General features: G+C 41.8%; 1 protein-coding gene across 16 annotated transcripts in view; it reads left to right on the forward strand.

The window, feature by feature from the left end:
- Window positions 1-20,502, forward strand: part of FNBP1 (formin binding protein 1) — a 76,022-nt gene that overhangs the window by 15,183 nt on the left and 40,337 nt on the right. For all 16 annotated transcript variants that reach the window (XM_065737459.1, XM_065737456.1, XM_065737457.1 and 13 more), the window contains exons 2-6: window positions 3,350-3,465; window positions 7,801-7,857; window positions 10,435-10,582; window positions 19,517-19,579; window positions 20,347-20,451. In XM_065737459.1, coding sequence (XP_065593531.1) covers window positions 3,350-3,465; window positions 7,801-7,857; window positions 10,435-10,582; window positions 19,517-19,579; window positions 20,347-20,451 — 489 coding nt within the window. The remainder of the gene's footprint in view (window positions 1-3,349; window positions 3,466-7,800; window positions 7,858-10,434; window positions 10,583-19,516; window positions 19,580-20,346; window positions 20,452-20,502) is intronic.

A 20,502-nucleotide genomic window follows, 5' to 3' on the forward strand; every position in this document is an offset into this window, starting at 1 on the left:
TACTAAAAATGCTTAAGTGAACCGCAGTAGTAGCGGATGTACTGCAGCACTGTCCTCTTCATGATTCTGGGATTAATTGCTATAAGACTTTGCTTTAAGCTCCTTTGCACAAATTCTTGTTTAGTACCAATTGCACATGCCAGAGATATTGCAATTCCACGAACTGAAGATTACCTTTACAACCGAAGTATTGTGTACCCTCTTTTGTCCCTGTGCCTCATTAGCTTCAGCATAGAGCTGTTGCCTTGCTGAGCAGATGGGGGATGCAGGGAGGGCATGGATGTCTTTCCTTTGAAATCTCATGCTCCCAGTTTTGCTGACTTTATTTCATCCTTATGGAACACAGGAAAGTACTGAATACGGGATATGTGACCCCAATATAAGACATCACGTGGGATGTTGGTGGCTTGCTGAAATAATGCTGAGGCCAAACCTGGAAGGGTAGAAACTGATCTTTAGTAAAGTCTGCAGAAAGGAACTGACTTCCACCTTTGCCTTGGCTCCTGAAAAGTGGAGGTCAGTGCTTACAGGTTATCTGGTCAGGGTTGTTCTGGTTACCACTCAGAGCAGGACGAGCTTCTTTGTTATTTGTATAAATAGAAAAGTCAGTGTGCTCACACGGTCAGCACATCTGACAGCCACACTGCCAGGGGTTCACCTCTGCTGCTCAGCATGGAGCTGGCTTTCTCCAGACCTGACAGAGTGAGGCTCCTGAGGCAGCCTGGCAGATTGATCCACAGCACAGTGGGGCAGAGCAAGTCAGCAGCCTGGAACAGCCTTCAGGTTTTATTCATTCTTTAATCTAAATGGTGCTTTGAGAGAAGTGGTGGTGGTAGCAGAGCTGCGTATTGCTGGTGACTCTTGTTCCAAAAAGCACCAGGCATAGACAAGCCACCAGTGGGACTGATTTTCCAAGGTGAACCTGCTCTTCCTGTGTGCTCAGTGCTGTTTGAACCCCCTCCAAGGGCAGGAGCTCCTTGAAGGGCATCCCATCCTAACAGGGCCCTGACCTTTCCTCGTTGGGTACAGTTAGGCTAAGATGCTCGGTTAGTTTCTTGCTGCTCGCGTGGTGTATCTGTGTGATAAGGGTGGTTTAATTTGCATTGAGGGAACAGTGCATGGATTTCCCTTCCTGAGACAACTTGGGAGCGTTAGTGAGTGTATGTAAACTTGTCAGCAATGGACTGCTCTACGGGGTGTTTATTTTATGTGCATGTGTTTATGTTAAATAATGTAAATGGTGGAAGAGCAGAGCGTGGGATGGCTGCGTGACCTCTTGAGCAGAAATCCGAGGAAGGCCGTGTTTGTAGCACTTTCTGCTGTAGTCACAGTGACTGGGGCTGTGGATGTGAAGCTGTGCAGGAGCTGCCTCGCTGCGGAGCTGCTTCCTCCCTGCAGCCCCACGGTGAGCAGAGCTCTGCGCCGTACCCCGGCTCTGTTCTCCCCAGCTGTGGAGTCTGTTTGAAATAAGGATTTGTCTACATGCAAATATGTGCCGGCTCAGTACACATCTTCCCTTTCTGCAGAAGATGTGCATCCTCTTTTTGAGTGAACGAGGTTACCTTTGGTGTAAGGGTGACTGCTGGATGCCAGGGTTTTATTCTGTGCCATTTGAGTTTTTCTGTTGCTCTCAACCATTTCTCGTGGCTCCTGGAGCACAAGTCTTAGAAGCTCTGTACTATTTTGGTATGTGTGCACTTGTCCTTTTGGTGTTGTCCCCACTTCTGGTGCCTTTTTGGTTAACGATAACCGACATAATTTAAATTAAACCTAGTCTGGTTTGGCTGCATGGCTTTGAAGTAGAACCTGATGCTAAACCAGAGCAAACAGGGAGATGCTGGAAGCCCGTGTGCCTGGCTCCATGCGCATTACCTGCTGCTTTAACTGCTTCCCTGATAGTTTTGCAACTTTTTGTCCTGTAACGTGGTTCTCATTTCTTCTCATCAAAAACCAGTTAAGGCAGTTTTGCTGGCAAGCAGCAGCTTCTGCTTACAATTGTTTTGCACAGAGCTGAAGTTTTCTTTCCTGATACCAATCTAACTTAGTGCCAGAATCAGAAATGCTACAATGCAGCAAGTGGTGTTTGCTTAAAAGCAGCACCTTCTTAAACCAGGCTTTGTAGTAACTGTGTTATTTCGTGCCTCTAAGGAAGTATTGGTTTGATAACATTTGATGATAGCCCTGCAAACTGGAAATCACAAGACCAAATCTTCAGCTTCAGAAAGAAGCTCTGCTTCTGTCAGAAGCTTTAAGCATCTGACCCAAATCTCTCCTTGTATTCGTGTTTTTTGAGAACATGGCAAATCTAACCTCTGTGCCACAGATGTACAAAATGTGTTTTTTACTTTCCCTGTAAAACATAATGGAGCCAGCTGCCATGCATTTCAGGCTGATATTAAAGGCTTGCTTTGTGTTGTATTTCGGTATGGATAAGTGTGCAGTACAGCACAGTTTAAAACATTTCCAAGCGTTGTGGAAGCAGTGACTTTTGAAATGCCATATAGAACGGATGGCTGTGGAATTTGAGTGCAGGTGAAGTAACTAAATTAAAGAAAAAATAGAAAAAGGTAATTTAGGTTAACTCAGTATATAGTAATAAGTTGGCTTAGGTAATTAATTTGGATTTAGAGTCGCTTAATTTCTCCTGGCATTTGCAAATCCCAAACGGACTTGTGGAATGTTTTTGATTGAAAAAGGATTCTATTGGAAACATGTGTGACTGTGTTTTTGAGGGCAACAATGTCTGAGGAACAAAGCAGCATCTGTATGTGAATGTGGACAGACAAGAAGTCTTGCTGTAAACATAATGAATGTAATTTTGTGGCATCTTTTGTTAGCGTGGCTTTTATTTTCGAGCAGCTCATGAGGCTGCAGGGGAAGTAAATCCTGTTCTGTAGAAAGCTTTACCTGTTCTAAGTGGTATTTTCAGAGCGTTAGACTGACAAAGCTGTACTACAAATGTATTTGTTAGACTAAGATCAGAACTATTATTTAGGTGTAGACCTCAGATTCACAGAACTTCTAAGGACTCTTCAGTGTAAAATAAAATACTGCTCAAGGAATGCATTTCTTGTCACTTGCCTTACACGTTTGCATTATAAAGTTGCTTGGTGAGATGGCCAAGATTTCTGCAATGGAAGTGATTTAGAAATGAAAACTGAAGAGCATTATTGATCTGTTAAAACAGATTTCTGTTGGTGTAAGAACCTGTGCTGCTAAAAAATGTCTCACTGTGGTAATGGAAAATATTAATAACAGCATAAAAAGTGATATGTAATAATTGGAAATTATTCTTAGTTACCTTGGTTCAATGAGACTAAACTTCTTTGTTTATTATTATTCATTGCAGGACCAGTTTGACAGTTTAGAAAAACACACACAGTGGGGTATTGATGTTCTGGAAAAATACATCAAGTTTGTCAAAGACAGAGCAGAGATTGAACTCAGCTATGCAAAGCAGCTTAGGTAAGTTGGCATGCAAAGGTCTGCACTCTGAGTTGCATCTGTTCAGTGCCTGTGGTCAAATGTAAACTCATGGTGCAGTGGTAGTAATTTGCTTGGGTTATATGATTGCTGTTAGATGGAGAGTAGTTTTACTTTCAAGAACTGAGAGCAAGTTTAATTTAACAATGTTCTTATCTCTGATGAAAAGCATGTGCTCTGTAACAGAAGTTATTTACATGGCTGAGGAGCATACTGGGGCTTACTCATGATGTACTACTCATAGTTAAAGGCTTTGGGGGATAGCATTGTAATATTTACCATGAAACTACGACTGCAAATGAATTCTGAAGAGTTTAAGAAGTCAGCACAACAGCGATAATTTGCTGTAGCACAAAGTTTAGGGTGGGTGTTTTTTCTTTTCTTTTGTATGACAAGCTCATAAACTGGTATTGGAGAAACTGCAGGCCAGAAAGTCAGTCTCAACACTTGGACATTTAGTCTGCCTATGAGTCAGACTGCAGCCTAAAATCTGTGTTTTGACAGTTTTACAAGTTTGCCGAGGTTCTTGTAATGTGTCTCCTAAACAGAGCAGAAATCCTATGAATTTAACTTGAGCAGCTGAATTACTAGGAGCTCTTGCTAGGTGTTTTCTGGTAAGGACGTTGGGTTTTCGTAAGGATTTGAGGATGTGCAAACCTGCCCCAGAAAACTGGATCTTGATCAGGTCCAGTGTGAATGGAAAAGAAAGGAGATGAAGAAACCTCACACAATGGCTGGCTCTTAACCTGCCCAGGGTGAGAGAGGGAGTGGAGCAGTGATGGGAGTGACAGCTGACTGGAAAGGGGAGCACAGACTAATGCTTCCTAACCCCTCCAGTACATCCGTACCTTTTGTTCTGATTATGTACATCAGAGCTCCTCCCATCTTCTCAGTATTGATAAAGAATCAGATCTGTGCTGCTGATTGATCTGTATGTACACAAAGCACAATGTCTATTTATTAATAATAAAAAAAGCCCAGATGATTTTTTTAATGGCTTTTGAGATGAGTGATGGCCTGTTATTTACTAGGAACTGGTAGTTGATAAAGCCCTGCCTTTATGGTTATGTGCTTTCTCAGGGGAATGCCACAAGGATTCCCCAGGGTATCTGTTATAGACAAGCAGGAAACTGAAAATGAGCTGTGCAGGAACAAATTGCTCACATCCTATGGAGATGAGGTTGAATTACAAAGGCAAAGTGAGCTGGAAGAAACGTAGAATGAGTAAACTGGGAAAGCCCAGCATAGTGTCTGTGTGAGTAAGCCTGTTGTGCAGAGAATTACACCCTTTAACCTCTGAATTTTTTGGGATGATGGATTTTAGGTGTAAGGAGCATAATTGTGAAATCAAGAGAATAAATAATATGCTTATGGGAAGTGGGAGATAGTCACTGATAATGGCATTCAGAGGCTCTCAACACCTGAGTTTTGTCTCTTACTCTGTCCCAGACTTCCAGAGCAAACTTATTCCACTTCTTTTCTCTCTGTTTTTAATTCCCATGTTCATAGTTGCATTTGTGCTTTCACCCCCGGGTGAGATTTAAAGACAAATAATGCATTCATCCTTGGGGAGCCCTGAAACACAGTGTTGTTTGGAGTCGTCTGAGAGTCTGAAGTATAAAGGGAAAAAGGCAAAGCAGATCTGTCAAATGTTGAGATAAAACAGTTCTAGCCATTAAAAATAAAAATAAATCATACATCTGCTTTTAATAAACATCCCCAAGCCTGTGGCAAACCTTTTGTGTGTGTCACATTGCTTTAGTGTAAAGGGGGTGATGTGGAGGGCTCACTTATTGCTGCATTTTGTTTTGAACTTCAGCTGGTTATGGACACGTGGGATGCTCCTGCCAGTGACGGAGTGGTGCTCCCTCGTCCTCCTGTAGCCTGTACGTGCCTCATTGCACACAAACTGAGTGTCAGAAAGCATCAAAAGTCTGATGTGAAGATGGATAGATAGCTTTGAGGAGGACAGAGTCAAAGAAAAATGCCTTGCATGTCAGGATACTTTGGGAACCAAGAACTTCTGATATATGATAAGTGTGGGAGGAAGAACAAGATGTCAAAGAAGTGGAAGTAAGGGAACAAAGAAGCAAGCTGGAAGGGCAGAAGAATGATGCTGAGTGAAAGGCAAACAAACGTGAATCAGAGGCAGGTGCACAGGGTAGCACAGAATCTTTTCTGAATTGCTATTTTATTATCATCTGTCTTCTTAAGTCTTGGTTGCTTCTTTAATCACAGTTAGACTTGAAGGTCGTTGCTTTATGAGCTTGAACCCGAGAAGTGCCGATATCCTGGCTGTGACACTGCATAATTGCATGCTGAACTTCAGCATGTGAGAGTCATACTGCCTCTGAATGGGTTCAGTATCACTTCTGGATTCGGTATCACTTCTGTTTTTTGGAAGCATCCTGGTTAAAGCTTTGCATGCTATTTTGATGGGAGAAAAAAAGGAGAGGAAAAGTAGTAATTAAGACCAAATAAATAGAATGCATGCTTTCTGTGTGCCTTACAAAGTACATAAAAACCAATAAGATGTTTAACTGAGTGGCTCATCCTTACTATATTTTCTGACTTCTTTTCCTGTGAAAGCACATGCTTCCTGCTAGTTTCTGCCCTAGCCCAGCAGCATTTCTGTACCTTCAAAGGTTCAGAAGACAATAGTTTGTATGTCAGAATTAATGGGGTGGCACAGTATTAGCATGCATTTTTACTGCACTGTAAGGTATTCTTACGCATACTTCAGTGTGTTTCCTTGTTTTTCACTTTCCTCTTTAAGCAGACTTATGGAGGCATTTCTTTGTGTGTCTACAAATGTTTGTAAGAGTTGTTGTAATCACACAGAACCGTTTGCACAATACTTTCTGTGCAGATATTTAATTGAAGCTGCTGTATGCAGAACTAGAGAAGAGCTCATTGTTCCAGAGCATCCTCTTTGCAGAGAGGGAATAGGCTGGAATGGAGATGCTCATCTGGGGGCCTCCCAGGAGGGGTACTTATTTGAAGAACACGTGTCCATGCAAGTCTGACAGGGTTCTGGCTACTGCTGTGTTTGGGCAGATGCTGCTTAATTCCATAGGGAAAAAGCATGAGTAAGAAATGTGAGGCAAGAGGCCCTGCTGTCTCCCAGTTAGCAGTAAAAACAGCATGCAGTGGGGATTGGGTTACATCCCTGAAAAAGCAGGGTTGGTAGTGGTGGGTTTTGTTCTATTTTCCATGAGATGCATTCTGGGAGTTCTCTGAAGACTTTGCCATACACAGGGCAGTGACGTTTCGTAGTCCCTCTGACAGTGATTCCATCAATACCACTTGAATGTCACTTGGAATCAGTAAAAACAACTTGTAAAGTTAGAACAAGTGGTTCCTGCTTCATGGAATGGTAGCAGAGGCTGCAGGAAGGCAGAAAGGACTAAGGCTAAGTTTAGAGTGCATGAGATCCCAACACTGCAGCACTGAAAAGGTCTTAACTGCCAAGTAAGAGTTGTCTGCTCTCAGGTTTGCACTGTTTCAAACGTGTGGAGCTATATTTGTTATAGTCCAAGTATATCTTGTAATTCTGAGCTTTAAACATCAGCCAGGTGTGCTGAGTGGTGGACAGACAGCACACCATTTAACTTGAAGTTATATTGCAAGGTAGGTGTGCTAACCAAGTTATGTTCAACTTCCTCATTCAAGATACAATCACAGATTTCTATTAAGCATATAAGTATTTTAAAATGAAATAATTAGGTGAATATGCAGTAATGAGATGCAATCACTCTGCTAATTTGGATGATCATGTTTCCCATTTCTGCTAGCATGAATTAATAATTGCAGAATGATCCCGGTTTTATAATTCTGATGCAGCTTCCCACAGCTTTACTAGGATTGCTTCTCTTCCTTGGAAGCATCCTGCAGCAGATGAGCAAACGTGCTTTGTCACGAATGTCACCTATAGGAAATGGCACTGCAGCAAGCTGGCTGCTTTGGGTATGGAATAGCACCTTCTGCTGGGGGCACTTCTTACAGCTTGTCTGTCTGAGGATCAGTAAAAGGACTGTGAAGTGAATGGGACTTGTGTTTCAGCAGTGCTAGAGCTCAGGTGCATTGACTTCATCAACTTATGAGTTACTCAGGTCCAGAACTTCTTGCAGCTATGCAGACTGAAGTACAGACATGTGACAGGCCCTGCAGGTGCTGCTGCAGTACACACACACTTCTGACAGGGCAGGTAGCTGGTCAGTGCAATCAGAAACTGAAACACTGCTGTTTGTGTGTGCATGTAAAAACTATCCACTTAGTCTGAAGGGGATTTTTCATCTTATTTGTTTTTAATTTTAGGAATCTCTCAAAGAAATATCAACCCAAAAAGAACTCCAAAGAAGAGGAAGAATACAGGTACGTTCATCATGTCCTGCTAGGTGAGCATGCATGATAGAGGAAAAGGAAGGCTAAGTTGCCTGCTGGGATTTGGCTTGTCAGGCAGAGCGATGCAGAGGTCATACCTGCAGAAGCAGTCTTACGCAGTAGCTATTAAGGAGTGGAGATTTAAGGCAGTTTGGATTTGTTCTGTAACTGTTCAATTTCCTTTACGTGTTCTGGGTACTGTCTTTTATTTTTATTTTTTTCTACATACCTTAAAATCTTCAAGCCAGACTATTCAACCTTGATTCTTTGAAGTGGATGACCAAACTCTGATTAGCTCTAACAACGGAGGCTGTTGTTAATTTTAGCATGAAACTTGGGCAGTCTGTACAAGTATTAAATGACTCAAATGGACTGACAAGGCAGATCAGTATGTTACTTAAAGGATCATATTATAACACCACGAGATTGGTGGCTCTTGAGGAGTAGGAGATGGAGTTTGTGCAGGCAGTAGCCTGGAATGGAGGAACATGACAGGCTTCTGTCACAAGATTCTGCAGCACCCAGCTACCTGCTGCTGGTGCAGGTATTGGGACTGTGTGTCCCTGGTGGCAAGGGACTGATGTAGCATTTGCAGAGAGCAACTGAAGTGTCAAAGCACAGCTCCTTCACTCTGTGACACTGGAAATGCATATGGATGATAGTAAACCGTGCCATTAAAAACATTCCTTCCCTTGATCAAAGTTATTCTTTCAAGAGAACTTTCTAGAAGAGAAGCTTTCCAATGGGCAGGCCAGAAGCTGGAGTTGTAACCTTTTCCTTACAGCACTCTGACGTTTTTCTGAAACTATTCCACTGCAGTTTTTAGTAATGCATCAGTTCTGAACAAAGGCAGCGTAGCACATTCTGACCCTGCAGCCTTGCACTGCAGGAGGCTGCTCTGCTTTCTTAGAGCCTGGCAGCAGACTTGAACCCTTGACCTCGAAATGGAAAACATTTCATGTGAGTTTGGTTTCAAGTCCAACTCTGTGGTTATACTAATTCAGATTTTGGGGCCAGGCCCCCTTTCCTACCTGCTGTGCACAGCTACTTTAGTCATTCGTATTAAGCAAGATAACAGCCTTTTCATTTTAGTTTTTATTTATTTTTAGTAACATTGTGTGGAAATCAGTTATTGATGCTATTGTTTCCTAAAACACTGATATTTACACAAGGAAGCTCATTTTGCCAGCACATCGGCTGTTTATACACGGGATTAGGAAGAAACCTTAGCCTTTGGGTAGCTGTACCATAAGTGGGTATTTGGAGCTTACTACTAGGTTTTGTGCTTGGTCTTTTTTTTTTTTTTGGTGTTTGTTTCTTTCTTTTACACATTTTCATCTGCTGTAAAAGAATAGTGGGGCTGAAAGACTCATGTGATGTGACACAGAAGATTCTGTGTATCACTTGACCTTTTAAATAGAGTGTTCACCTCAGCATACTTCCCCTGTGACTTTAAACAACGTCTGGGGGTTTGTCATATAGCCTTTGGCTGCCTTGGATGCTGCACTGAGATAACCTGTCTAAAATCCCATTTTCAAGCTTATTGTCAGCCTGTAGTTCTTTGATCCCCTGCCTTTTGCAACTGGGATGTCCCTTAAGGCAGCACAGCTTGGCTATGAATGCAGTTGCTTATATTGGTTTGGGTCTCTTTTTTTTTCCCGTTTATTTTCCTTTTTTTTCTCTGATGCCTTTCATCCCCAGTCATACCTCTTTGTCCTCTAAATCTCTCCCCTTTTTCTTCAGTTGTTCACCTAAAAAAGATGTTTTTATTGCATGTGACTACTATTAATATAAATAGTTTTGCTAGTATGTGCAAGTGCAATGCTTCAGAGCAGCTGTCTTCCAGCTGACCAGCACAAGCAGAGGAATTTAAATGTAGCTCTGTTGGTTCACTGCTGAATAGGCCAGTGACATAATATGCTGTTCTTGAAATTGTATGCACAGATGTTCATTTCTTCCTTTTAATAATACATGAAATGTTGTACTGGAGATTATCTAATATGAAAAAAATAAACCTTGCAATGGAGGGTTTAAATATAAAATATGTGGGCTTATGGTGAATGCCTGGTTAGTAAATTCACTGTCTTTCTGAAAAGCTTGTAAGTTATAGCTGATCTATGTCCAGCTGGCACTTGGAAAAGTTTTCTTTTCTGCATTATGTTACCAAAGGCTGCTTGTTTAGATTGGACTTTGCCAGATAGGGTACAGTGGTGACTCTATACTGTGGAGCATAGGACTTGAAAGAGTGTAACTAGAAAATGATTGGTGGGTAAAGATTAGAGTAGTGAAGTCCCAGAGCTGTGCTGGTTAAAAACATCTGGCACTCTGAAAGTGTTCTATTTTAAGAACCAATGTCAAACTGTCTAAATCAAGATTAATTTATCAGACAACTGTCAGTGTTTGGGATAGGCTTTCTTTTGATAATTTTTTTTCATGTGAAACTGTGCTAATCCGTATTTAGTCTCATGCAGCAATTATAGATGCTTAAGAAGGATTCGACCTCCCTTTTCAGTGTGCATTTCTGAACAGAAAGGGACTAAAAGCAAAATGCATTTCTGTCCTCTGCAGGTACTCATCAACTAGAGCCTTCCTAGCCACTTTAAATGAAATGAATGACTATGCCGGACAGCGTGAGGTCATTTCAGAGAACATGACTTCTCTTATCATTGGAGAGTTAACACGCTATGTGCAGGAGCTGAAACAGGAGAGGAAATCGGTAACGATGTTTTTTATTATTCACAATTATTTGCTATATAAGATAGATAATTAGTGGTAGTGGAGTTCAATGTTAAGCAAAATGAATCTGCAGTTAATGAATGCAAGCTTTATTAATGAACCAGGCATTAAAAAAGTGGGTTACGTGCCCTGGCCAAATCACTGAACCATTTGAATTATATGTTACAAAATCAGACAGCTACGCTGCCAGGAGAATGCCTGCTAAATGAGGTCGGGGACCCATCTGTGCATAGGGCCCTGGTAGCCAAAAGCTTGTGTAGGGAACAGTCCAGCAGCACTGTGTGAAGCATGAAATACGTGGAGAAACTGTATTACTAAATCAACGGAGAGAATTAATAGGAAGTTGATTCATGTTTTCCTGCTTCTCAACTAGATCTGATCAACAGAACTGTCTTAAAAACAAGCAATGGGAACTGCAGGGTCTGCTTTGTTTTTGTGATACTGAGGAATCTTTTTCTTTCAACCTGTCACTTTCAAGGCTGCTAAAATTAGCAGTCTGTTAGTACTCTATTTTAAATAGTAGTTCATGAACCTGTGTGCTTGCCACCATAAATGTTTAAAACTGATTAATGTTGCTTGTCACTAACTCTGAAAAGCGTACAGTTAAGATGTGATAGCTTTTGTCCCCTGCCTTGAACTCTTATCCTGGGAATGAGTGGGCATAAAATACTTTTTGTAAGCATGATTGTTAAAAATACTCACAAGGTACAGAATGGCTAAACAAAGTTCAACGGGGCATGGGAGCATCAGACCACATCTTGTTTCCATACAAAAGCCAAACTACTGGTCTGATACGGAAAGTGAGAAGTACTCTTGCTAGCCCAGCAAAAACTGAAGCATTTATAAATACCCACTAAATGTTATGGGCATGTTTAAGTGCTGTGTGAGACTGGAGTCTGAAAACGTCCACATTTTCCCTAGTTTAGTATCAAAATGAGTCTGTCAACAGAGCAATGCAATATACAGACATACCTTTCGTTTGCCGAATGGTGTGTAGTCTTTCAGGGGTGTATTTGGCCTCCAGCGTGGAAGTTTTGCATGTAGCTGGGATAGGAGCATGACCTCAGCCATTTCTGTGACCTTTAGTTCTGCTTGAACTCTGTACAATGTGAAAAGACAAAAAAGAAAAAATCGTTATAGCATTTGCTTGTCACTTCTGATTTTGTTACCTGACTTTTAAATTACAAATATTGATAAGGTGATTACAATATCTATCAGGTATTTTAAATATAATTATGAGGGGCTTGGTATCTTGTAAAGAATGTGAGCACTAACAGTATTGCTTGTTTGTTTTATCTGTTGAGCTTTATCCTAAGTTCAGCTCATAGGGTCAATGACAGGCAAATGATTTCAATATCAGTCCAGTGCTGCAACACAGGAACAGCAAAAAGGATCTGCTGCTCTATTTACCTGCTGATGGTGACAAGTCAGCTCTTAGCAGAAGGCAGTTGTCAGTCATGCTTGCTTGTTCTTGTAACACAAGTACAAACCGTGTGAATTATGAATCCTTGTCTGATTCCTTTGGGCTTATCGTTTGCGAGCAAATAGGGTTGAAAAGGAAATTGCTTCTCCCTTCAGGCATATTTCATACCATAAAACACAAATGCATCAGTCACGCTCAGATCTGCAAGGTGATTGTTGTGTAAATATCACAGAGGTCTGATGTTCTGGCAAAACCTCATGTGAGCTGAGTTGATGAATGCCTTGGGATTTCTGGAAATGTTGGCAGAGCTCTCATGCTCACTGTTTGATACGTAATCAGCTGTTAAGTAGAAGCTGCTGTAAGCTGTAGCTAAAAGGTGATCCTTCCTGAGGTTAGGACCACAGAGAGGAATTGGGAGGCTCGTATTCTTTTTTAGTCTTGTATCATTTGGATTGAGTACTCAAGTGTGTAAATACCTGTAAAATAGAACAATGTCAGTCACAAGTTTCATTTTATTTTGCTGTGCATTCTTCTTCTGTAGGATAAGTCCCCATTGATGCACCCCATTCACTGCACCAAGTGATGTGTTTTGAACCTGCAGTCTCTGGAGTTAAGCATCTACCCTGCCTCCTCTTTACCTACATTGTCTGTGTGTAAGATGGAGAACTCCCTGCACTGTTTCAGTTCTTCCCAGCTCTCCAGTGAAGTGAAACTCTTAAAAGTACAGTTCCCCACTTTCACTTCTTTCTGGAGTCTCTTGATCTTAAACAACACATGCTATTGTGTAGTATTCCGCAAGGATTTTGTTAGCTGTTTTCAAGTATCAGTTCCAGGCTTCTCAAGACGGATAATTTAGCAATTTTCTCAACTCTGGCTAAGGAAGGCACTCAGTGCTGTAACTCCTCTGGGTAGGAACTCATACATTCATTCCTGGGACAATTCTGATTTCAGGACTCGACTCACAAGCTGGATCTGAGAGTCCTCTTTGGCAGCAGCTGCTCTCTGTCTCTAGGTAGCCACTGCTCTCACATCAACTTTGCTAAAAATGTATCTGGGAGTCATGAACTATCCCTCTTGTTACTGCTCCTGCTTTCACCTCTACCTCCACCTCCCCTCGGGCATTAGCTGGCTCCATACAATCGAGCCTGAAAGTAGAGTACAAGCCAAGAGCTCTGCTGCAGACTGAACTGGTGCAGCACTGGGACCCTGTGGTTGGGAGAGAGTTTACCTGGTGTCAATACGTTCCATTCTGTGTCAGAATAGATGCAGAGCAGGGAATGAATGCATCCTTATGGATACTGCAGGGGCAAAAATGGTCTGGTTCTTCGTAGTGGAGCATGTGCACTCTCCCTGTGTGCATTCATACTGGAGGTTTACATGTCAGAGAGCTTTCTGTTTCTTGTAGACTCTCAGGTGTTGATGAAAAGTAAATAATTGGAGGAATTCTGCCACGTTCATTCATTCTGAATAGTGCCCTGTTCTGCTAATACTCCTGTGGTTTTCATCAGGATTTCTCATGGAGTGCTGCACTGTGCAAGCACGAAACAGGATGGCAGAATGCAACCTTGTCATGTGCACAATGGATTTTCCACTTTGAGCCGTGGATGTGCTTTGGGCCTGTGTTTGGAGCACAGCTGTGCTTTGTGCTGGAGAGGTGTAGAAGAACTTTGCTGTCTTTCAGAAATTCCAAACTTGATAGGCAAAGCAGACAGTGGGAAGGGAAAGAGCTGTGTTGAAAGGAAATGCTTTGCCATACTTCAAACTTTGGGTTGATTGCATTCAAACTGAGCTTTCCCCAGCTCTTGTTCTTTTACCACTTACAGTTCACAGCCCGAATGAATGGGGTAGATGTATTAAATTTAAATAGGGTATCTAAATTAGGAATGAAAAGCAAGTTATATTGCCAGGTAGAAGCTTGCAGGAACTGCTGATGACCAGAAAGAACTTTGCATGTTTGTGGGAGATTCTGAGAAGGTATCAGTTCTGCAGTGGGACCCCAGCATGACTGCAGTCACACGAGGCTGTGACTACGGACTGTGAACCTGTAACTTACTGTAGACATTATTGTTGGTGTCTTCTAGCTTTATGCTCCTTATTGTCCCTGTTCACATTTCCAAGTAGGCATGATCAGCTCATAGCATTTGTGGCTAATGTAATTTTGGAGCCTGAGAAATGTAGCTCTTGGTAGGCTGTGTCTCCTTTGGTGTGTACCGCTCCAGGAGATGATCACAGCTGAATTAAAATCAGCTTTGTTTAAGTTCAGACTTGTTTCAGCAGAATTGCATGTTGAGGTGATTAGTGTTCACTCTGAAGATTGCACAGCAGAAGGAGTCAATGTCATGATATTAAGAAGCTGTGATGAATGTACATAAATCAGCGTGTATTTCATGTCACCATTCACAGCACTGTCTTATGCTACATTATGACCAACGAGAATGGTAAGACCTCAAGACCATGTTGTTATTCTTGGAAACAAAGAATTCTCAAGAGGCTATTTCCTATCTTTACTGTCAGGAAAGGAAAAGCATTTGTCAAGGCTTTTTGCAAATTAAGCTGGGAAAATTGAGGAAAAAATAATGTTCTCTGACTTCCGTCTCTGTCAGTGCTTTTGTCACTGGTCAGTATTTTAAGTATCATTTGTGACAGAAACACAGATAGTTTGATAGAGAAGAGGAAGTACTACATTGCTGGGTCTGACATTGTATTGTCCATCGTTATGAGCTGAGGATGCCAGTTACAAAAAGTCAAAGGTAAACTGGTTTGTGCACATTAGTTTGAACGTGGAAAACAGAAGGGAAAATGAAATGGCCTTGTACCGTATCACTTAAATTGTTGAGCAGGTTGTTGTCAGATGAACGGTGTGCTACGCATATAAACCAACTATAATAGGTTTTCTGACTACATTATGTAAAATATATATTTTTCTGATAATTATTTTTATAATTTAAACAGATGGTAATGTGCAGGTCTTAAATCTAACCATGAAATCAATTACTGTTTACTTCCCTAAGAAAAACAAGGCTTAATGTTTTAATTTTTTTTCTTTTGAAGCCTGTTGTAAATCAGTTATTCCCCATGGTTGGGTTTTGGTACAATGTGAGCAGCCCCACTGTCACGTCAGTGCTCTGAGTGACTGAGGCAGTCCTTTCATTTAAAACTGCCCAGGAGCTCCTCAGCAAAATCTCTGCATCGTGTGGTTCCACGTAAGGTACTTCAGAGTACATCTTGCTTGTCTTGGAATGCTCTCAAAGGGTCTCTCAAAGGAAGAGAATAAGTCATCTTCTACCAAGCTTTTCTTGTCTGCCCTGTGCATCCTGTGGCTGTATCAACCCTTGTGGATACCAAGCAAACTTGGCAAACATCTCCCCTGCTACTGCTCATAGTGGCATTGGCAGTAACAGGCACCCCATTGTAGGTGACTCGCTAGCTGCTCCCAGGGTTTTCGTCAGCATGGATGAACTCTGAGCCTAACAAAAGGCAGTGAGAGTTTTGACTTGATTGTGCAGCAGCCAGGATTTCTCCTCAGCTGTTACAAATGCAGCCCAGCGACAAGGAGAGAGCACCGACTGCTATGGCTTGGTTTAGAAATGAAGTGCTTGGCATACAGTTTGCTGTTGCCTGGATTCCCTGCTCTTCCTAAAACTCTGTTTCTTTTGCTGTACTGTAACAGAATGTTCCATGAGCTGGGATTCTTTGCAGTGCCCATAGTCACGGATGGAGGCACCTGGTGGAGGGTGGCCATTGCTCAGAGCACCCTCAGCATCCTGAGGACATCGTGCTTCAGTGCACAAGGAAAAAGGGCAGCTGTGGTCACGTAGCCAGTGTGGCTTGGGCTGTGCTGATGCTGCTATGTTTTAAGCTATTTAGTGGGGTCTGATAGTTGGATGAAGTAGATTTGGGGAAAATCTCGAAGTTGGCATGGTGATTGCTAGCTTAATATAGATGAAAGGGTCGTTTGGGGAGATAAAGTAACAAGCACTCTCAAAACCAAACCTTTCGCTGTAGCATTTTATTAATAGCTTTCCTGCTTGCAGGTGTTTATGCGAGTGAGGTTTTGGAGCATTCTCATTGCTGTGTGCAGCCTTGATTTGCTTCTGTGGAGGTTTTAGAACATGTTGTACTAATTTTATTGAACCTACCACACAAGTTTTATTATTATTTTTTTTCCAGAGCTGCTTTTTCATGTACATTTCCAATGCTGTGAATGTAGTAGAGAGCAGCCTGGAGAACAACCAGTGCCACTGTTGCAGATGTCTGAGTGGCGTGCTTGAAGTGTGATTCATTACCTTGGTATCTTGCTTGTAATCTGGGAGGCTTTAAATGGAAAGCCTGATTAGGGTGTATCAGTTTGGCTGTTCAATTTGGAGGAAGAAAGAAGTCTGTATTATATCAACTATTCTAAATTGATTACTGAAATGGGTATGACTAACTGGGATGGTAATTTTCCATGCCATTTGCTGAATCATTTGTCAAGTTCCTATTTGCTCAGACTCCACGTGTAGAATAACCAATTATTATTTCATTTGATTAAGAAAGAAGAAACAAATCTTTAAATTGTGCATCCCGAAACCATTTCTAGGAGGAATCGATCTTCCTTATTTTTGCTAAACTAAACAAACAGCTCAAAGGCATTTGCTGCATCAGAAGGTATTAAAGTATGTAAGAGGAAATGGGTTTGAGGAAGTTGAAGATAGTAAGGGGTTTGAGGAAGCTGCACACTTCCTGGATGGCTCTGAGCAGATTGCTTTGCTGTAGTCTCAGGTTTCTTTAACCATAAAACTGGGACAGTGACAAAAGCACAGGAGGCTGAAAGGGCCCCACTGCTATCCCTTTCATACACAAGTGAATTTTGGGGACGCACGAATCATCCTTGGAGCATAAATGATTGGCAAAAGCAGAAGTGCTCTGAATATGTAGTACACTTTTCATTGTGTGTGGCTCTCTCTCTCCATCAAGGATGTGTGTGTCTGCACAGCAAGAACTGAGAGTTATAAATACGTTTAGATAACGATTGAACTTAAGTGGCATCTCCAAAATGTGGTTCCCCTGTGAACATCAGGCTGTCACTGCACGAGGGCTCTCTGGTTTCTCAGAAATGCCTGTTTTACATCTCATTCCTATAAAAGAACTCCTCAAAAAATGCAGCAGAACATGAACAGCACGTGGCCTTCAGGCTCACTGCTCCACTGCTACGTACTTGGGCCAGTTTGTAGTTAGTTCCTGAAGACAAATCAGGAAAGAAGATGGATGGCTCCTACAAAAATGAAAACTGCACTGCTGATTAACAACAAAGGAGTTTAAATATAGGAGCTGAAGGCTGTTTTGTTACTTGATATGCTTTTCATTTCAAGTTCATCCTTCAGCCCCTGAATGCAGCTGTGTTTTGTTCAAGTAATGGGGTGTGCTCTTCCCTGAGCTCTGTGTCTCATTGGCAGCACTGGGCTCCCAGCAGGTCAGCTGTTCCCTGATCCAGTCCCTTCAGGCCAGCAAAGTCAGAGGTGGAGGAGAGGGAAGCACACAGGGGGAGGACAAGGGAGGCAGCAGGCAGGAAGTGCAGTATGGAGACAGCCAAGTTAATGTTGTTTGTGTTGCCTCACTGTTTAGGATTTCCACGTATTCCATGCCTAATAGCAAAATGTTTAAAAATGTGGCGTTAAATTGCAGTTGTTCCTTGGGATGGTTTTCTTAAGCTCTTAATTGCAAAAGCAAGCCTGAAATTGTGAACATTTCAAATCCCTCTAGCAAGGAAGATACAGCACAGTCACACACAGGATTCAAAGGAAATGGGAATCTACAAAAGGAACTGAAATCTGCTTGGAGTCTTCCCCCTCCACACAGCAGTTTCACAGTTGTGTTTGTGTTTAAATGTTGTGGTGCAGTGACTGAGCTTTTGGAGAAGCATAGTGTGGTCTGAACTCCCCAAGTGTCACAGAGTTGATGGCAAAACTATTGTGCCCCTATGTTCATCTTACAGCTACACATACCACCTTAACAATGGGGTTTGGGACTGCGTAACACTCTCTGGAGTGCCTGGGACAGTGCATTGCTTGTCTGTTCCTACAGACACGTCAAGGCTTATGGTTTTAAGGCAGTGGAAGTCTATTGGACACGGTGTGAGAGAATTGCAGTTTTGGGGCTTTTTACTTCTCGTGCATTAAGGCTGGCTTGTCTGGTGGAGGCTGAAAGGCAGTGGGGAGATGTTACTGGCATGTTTTCTCCAGAAATCTGTTGCCCTGACAGAGGGAACAACCTGCTGCTGCAGTGGGAGATGTGCTGAGTCCACCATGGCCAGCTGGAAGGAGGCTGCCTGCAAGCACTTTGTAACTTTAGTGGTTTGTGGGGGGATCCTGTTCTGAACTTGGAGCTTCTCTAACCTGACATACTGACATCATGTTATTTAAGCATCATTTACCATCAGATTCTGCATGTGCCAGACTGTGTGTGCCTGGCGATATCAAACCTTTATTTTTGAAGTTTACATGTCAGTGTTTGAGTAAAGCATCTTACTAGCTAGTAAGTAATGCAGTGGAAAGGCATCTCTCTTGCTACTATAGATTGTTATTTATTTTGCAAGGTGCTTTGTAAGGGGAGCAGCCTGTTGTGACTACGTTCAGATCCCTGGTCCCTAATTAGAAGTGTGTCGTTGATTTATGCAGTGATCTTTGACAAATTGCTTACCCTGAGGACCAGTGAGGCGTGTGGAGGATAGAGGGAGGAGTATCTAAAGCATATTAGATTCTCTGATGAAGACCATTGTGTAAAGGCTAAGAACTGTTATTTAAAACTGGCTGTAATTAATATAATTATGAGTCTTGCTCCAAAAGACGTGTCAGGATATGTTCCTTGTCACTTAGCAGCTAGCAGACATCTCACAATTTAGAGCTCCTGTAACACCATGGTGTGCACACATGCACAGCGTATGGGGAAGAATAGTTTCTGGGGGGACCCAAAGTATTGAATACCTCTCAAGAATAAAAAGAGTCGGCTTCACAAATAGTCAGAAACTAGGAAAAAGAGGTTTTCTGTGGAGTCTGAAAGAAAGTCAAGGCCCATAGCAGTTGTTAGAGTGTGCTAATCAAGGGCATCTTGTTGCATTCCACATAGAGAGAACTTCTAATTTGGAACTAACATGCAGTCAGTAACCAAGAGATCCTATTCACCTAAAAGTGCTTCATATTTCATAGTGGAGGAAACCAATAATTGTGAGATACAGTGGATAATACAAGGTAAAATTGCTAAAAAGATTAATTGGATTTAAACTAACTGCTATAATAAATGCAAGTACACATCTGCAGCCTGCTGAGACATCAGGCAGTCATCATACACCTGCTCAATTTACTAGGGTTGCAGAACACAACTATCAGAATCATTTCTGTTTTATTCTGGAAAATTATATTCTGTTCTACAGTGCTAGAAAAGAGCCCCTTCAGCATAACTGGCAGTTTGGTCTTTTGTCGTTCAAAATGTTTCCTTTTCCCTTTTTCTAAACAGCACTTCCACGATGGCAGGAAGGCACAACAGCATGTTGAAACTTGCTGGAAACAACTTGAAGCTGTAAGTAGAGATTTCCTCACGTGTGATGCTTAAGTCATTTTTGCACTGTTTTCACAGAGTGCTCCGAACTTTGTATTTAGAAAATAATATGGATAAAAGCTGGAAAATGTGATTTTTTTAAATGTTTAAATGGTGCATTTGGCTTTCCATGAGGTCAGCCTATCACAAGTAGCATTTCATTTTATCTGACTTAGTGTGTTAAGTGTTAAGCAAAATGCAGTGTCCCTAAGGATCCTTTTCAGATACTGCTCTGTAAGCTGGATAACTCCATCCTGTGTGCATAAATCAAATGCTATCATCTCCTGAGTAAGGGGCTGTTTCTCAGAAGCAAATACACTGAAATTGGAGCCTCAGCATTCATCATGAACTAGTGAGAAACTGTAGGTGGAGGGAGAAGATAAGAGAAAGGGGGACATTGGTAACTAAAAGCCCTACTTGCAAATGAAGGCACCTTAGAAACTTACTTGTTGTGTTATAAGAATGAGGGATTTAAACATTGGAAGGTGGTGATTCTGGTAAACCAGAACAAAAGAAATGCTAATAGGTGAAGATACTGAAATAGCAGTGATGTTGGTGGAATGAAGCAGTCTGAAGAACAGAAGAGAAAATGTGTTTTTTTTTACATGGAAATGTGTTCCAGTATAAACATGTTGTTCATAGAATCTCCTCAGTTGTTACAGCAGATACTTTAGGGTCAGTTATGGATTTTAAGTGGATTTTGAAATGGTTTCTTTGCCATAATGAAAGATCCTATTTTTTCCTTGCAGACTAAAAGGCGGTTTGAACGTGATTGCAAAGAGGCTGATCGAGCACAGCAGTATTTTGAGAAAATGGATGCTGATATCAATGTTACAAAAGCAGATGTTGAAAAGGTAAGCCAGAGGGTAGAGAATCCTGTGATGGTTGTGATAGGTTTAATTCCT

This window comes from Cyrtonyx montezumae, unplaced genomic scaffold (assembly GCF_038088225.1).
Source record: "Cyrtonyx montezumae isolate F1298 unplaced genomic scaffold, pur_monq_1.0 scaffold_20, whole genome shotgun sequence".
Taxonomy (NCBI): domain Eukaryota; kingdom Metazoa; phylum Chordata; class Aves; order Galliformes; family Odontophoridae; genus Cyrtonyx; species Cyrtonyx montezumae.